The 2,685-nt window shown below is 40.7% G+C and overlaps 1 protein-coding gene across 1 annotated transcript in view; it reads left to right on the top strand.

The window, feature by feature from the left end:
• The window catches only part of SYNE2 (spectrin repeat containing nuclear envelope protein 2), a 272,180-nt gene that overhangs the window by 236,884 nt on the left and 32,611 nt on the right, over window positions 1-2,685 (top strand). The window contains exon 96 of the mRNA XM_025049097.1: window positions 389-555. Coding sequence (XP_024904865.1) covers window positions 389-555 — 167 coding nt within the window. The remainder of the gene's footprint in view (window positions 1-388; window positions 556-2,685) is intronic.

The following is a 2,685-nucleotide window of genomic DNA, read 5'->3' on the forward strand; positions in this document are numbered from 1 at the left end:
AGGGAGCTGCCCTTGGCAAATGGCACTAGTCCCCATGGGGAAAGTAGAAAGAACATTCTTGCCACTCAGTTAAACTTCAGAAAAACTCTTACTGATGTTAGGCTAATTAATTATACTTGTCCTCAACTCTCAAGTAGCTTAGATTAGAAGAAACCTGTGAGGGGGAAAAACAAGACTGTTGAATCAAGAAAGTAACTGCTTCCTTCTGTATTACACATGTGCCAAGTGGGCGCTGACTTGTCAGCTACACGCTGAAGACTTGTATTAACAAGTGTGAGAAACTTTTTCATTTTTAAAGTTTCAAGAGGCACCTGTATGTATATTTGTGCCTGGCAAAGAAATGAATTTTGGTAGTAATTGAAGCTTTGTGTTTTGGCGCCTTTGCCAGGACTGCATGGAAGAAATAAACTTGTTCAGTGAAAGCAAGTTACAATTAAAGCAGATGGGCGACCAGTTGATCAAGGCCAGCAGCAAGACAAGAGCAGCTGAGATCGATGACAAGCTCAACAAAATTAACGACCGCTGGCAGCATCTTTTTGATGTCATCGGATCAAGGTAAGAAATGGCCTGAAAACAATTCCTGCTCAGTAGGTACAGTGGTTACTCCACAGATCTTGAAACTGAACCCAATCTCTTCCTTTAAGGTAATCCAGCTATTTTATAGACTTAGATAAAGGCAAAGTTTGGTTTAAAAAAGTAGAAATTCTTATTTCAACAATATGGAAAGATTGCGTTTTAGTATATCCCACTTTAATATTTTTTTCTCTTTAGTTTAAAATTTCACATGAATTAGATTAGTTTTAAATGAGAGTTAGAAACTTAATCCTTGAGGAGGTTTTAGTAATTCTAACTCTGCTTTAGGACTTGTGTGTCTCCCACACACAAAAGGCAAATCATGTTTGCCTTTTCCTGCTTGTGTGTGGCAAATACAAATAGACCAGGGCACAGGCCTGATTTCTAGATGCTGTTCTGGAGGTTCCCACTGCCCCCACCTCAGGGGCTTGGCACACTTGAGGCAGATATTCTCCATGTATGTGGTTCATGCCAAGTGCCCAGTAGGCATCTCTTACTAAGATGTGGACTTAGGAGGCACAGCTGTGGCTGCAAATCAAAGCTATATTCTCTAGTGCAGCCTTATCAGAAACAAGACTAATCATTTTGTTAATCAAAATGATGATGATGATGCCACTCAAACCTTTTAAATATTTTCCGTTTTCAAATTCTCTCTCGAAAGACAGACCCCAACCTAAGTGTTTATTTTTATTTTTAATTACAACCTGGCATACCAAAAACAGTCACTAAGCTTTGAGACCACTCGTGCACCTTTGTTTCCACTGGCCAAGCAAGTCTTTTATGTTTTGAACATACATATGTGGAATATACAAGGTGAATGAAGCATTGGGAATAATGAAAATAAAATACCCTGAATAGTTAGGCATTTCCTTCACCTCATTGTTTACTGTGAACCATAAGTGAACCCAATTCACTCAGCAAAGGCACCAGGCTAAGTGCTATAAGAATTACAGATAGAAAGTAAAGTGAGCCAATTACATTGATGGAAGCAGACATCTGAGCAGTTGTAAAGCCAGGCGGTTTGAGGGCTCAGATCTCATCTTTCTGGAAAGGGAGTAGACATTTAGGAAGAGCCTCACAGAAGAGTGGTGTTCACAGATGGTCCTGAATGACGGCTTGAGGTTCTTGAAGGTTGCTGGTGGCAAACAGAAACAGAGGTGTGTTTCGATCAAAAAGGTACAGGGGTCGATAGAGCAGTGCGAAAGTCGTTCAAGAAATGACGAGAGGCTCCATTGGCATGGGAGATGAAGCTACAAGGATAGGTCGGAGCTAAGTCTTAGAAGACCTTAAATCTCAACGTAAGACTCGGCGTCCTACATAAAGTCTGAGTTATTTATGGTTTTTCAATGGTGGAGGGTCTGCTGAAGACAGATATTAGTGTGACTTGGCTGGCAGCATGAGCTGGGCCGAATTCAAGTTAAAAAAAAAAACAATCTATGGAAATCCATGGCGATAACCCAAGTAAGGTTACAGGTTTTGAGCCCATCTTGTCTTGACTATGTACTCGTCGTAGAAACGTGTGTAATGATTTAATCTTTCTAAGCCTCAGTTTCCAAATCTACGTAATGTGCCTAACAGCATTGCTATATATCAGAGGCTACTGGGAAGATGAATGGCCTGTGTCTTACATTTGGCACAGAACTAGCATGTGGGATCCAATGTTTATTGAGTGGTTATTATCATTGTTTCTTCCTAAGAAGACTAAGTAGCATGTTTATTGATTGGAATAGGACTCCGTCGGCCATGTCTACTAATGGGAGATCTTTCCTCCGTGAGACCAGTGTATTTGACTATCTTCTTCCCAGTGCTTAGAACAGTGCTTCAGATATTTGTTGAAATGTACATAACAATAAGATATCTGTTGGTAAATTGTGTCTAGTATGCCTTTGTTCCCATTGTCTTTATATCCTAAGTCTTCTTGGGTACCTGGCAGTAATTGGAGGTTTGATGGCATCGTACCTGTTCATAGATCATTCATAAGCAAGATCTGGATCTTTTCTTCCTGGGGACCACAGCGACAGTTCATTCTGAATCCCTCTCGTCTTATATCACTTCAGCGTTTAATTCACCTCCTTCCCTCCCTCCTCTGACTGCCTGTCTTCGGCTAGTTCC

Source organism: Pteropus alecto, unplaced genomic scaffold (genome assembly GCF_000325575.1).
Source record: "Pteropus alecto unplaced genomic scaffold, ASM32557v1 scaffold276, whole genome shotgun sequence".
NCBI classification, from domain to species: Eukaryota; Metazoa; Chordata; class Mammalia; order Chiroptera; family Pteropodidae; genus Pteropus; species Pteropus alecto.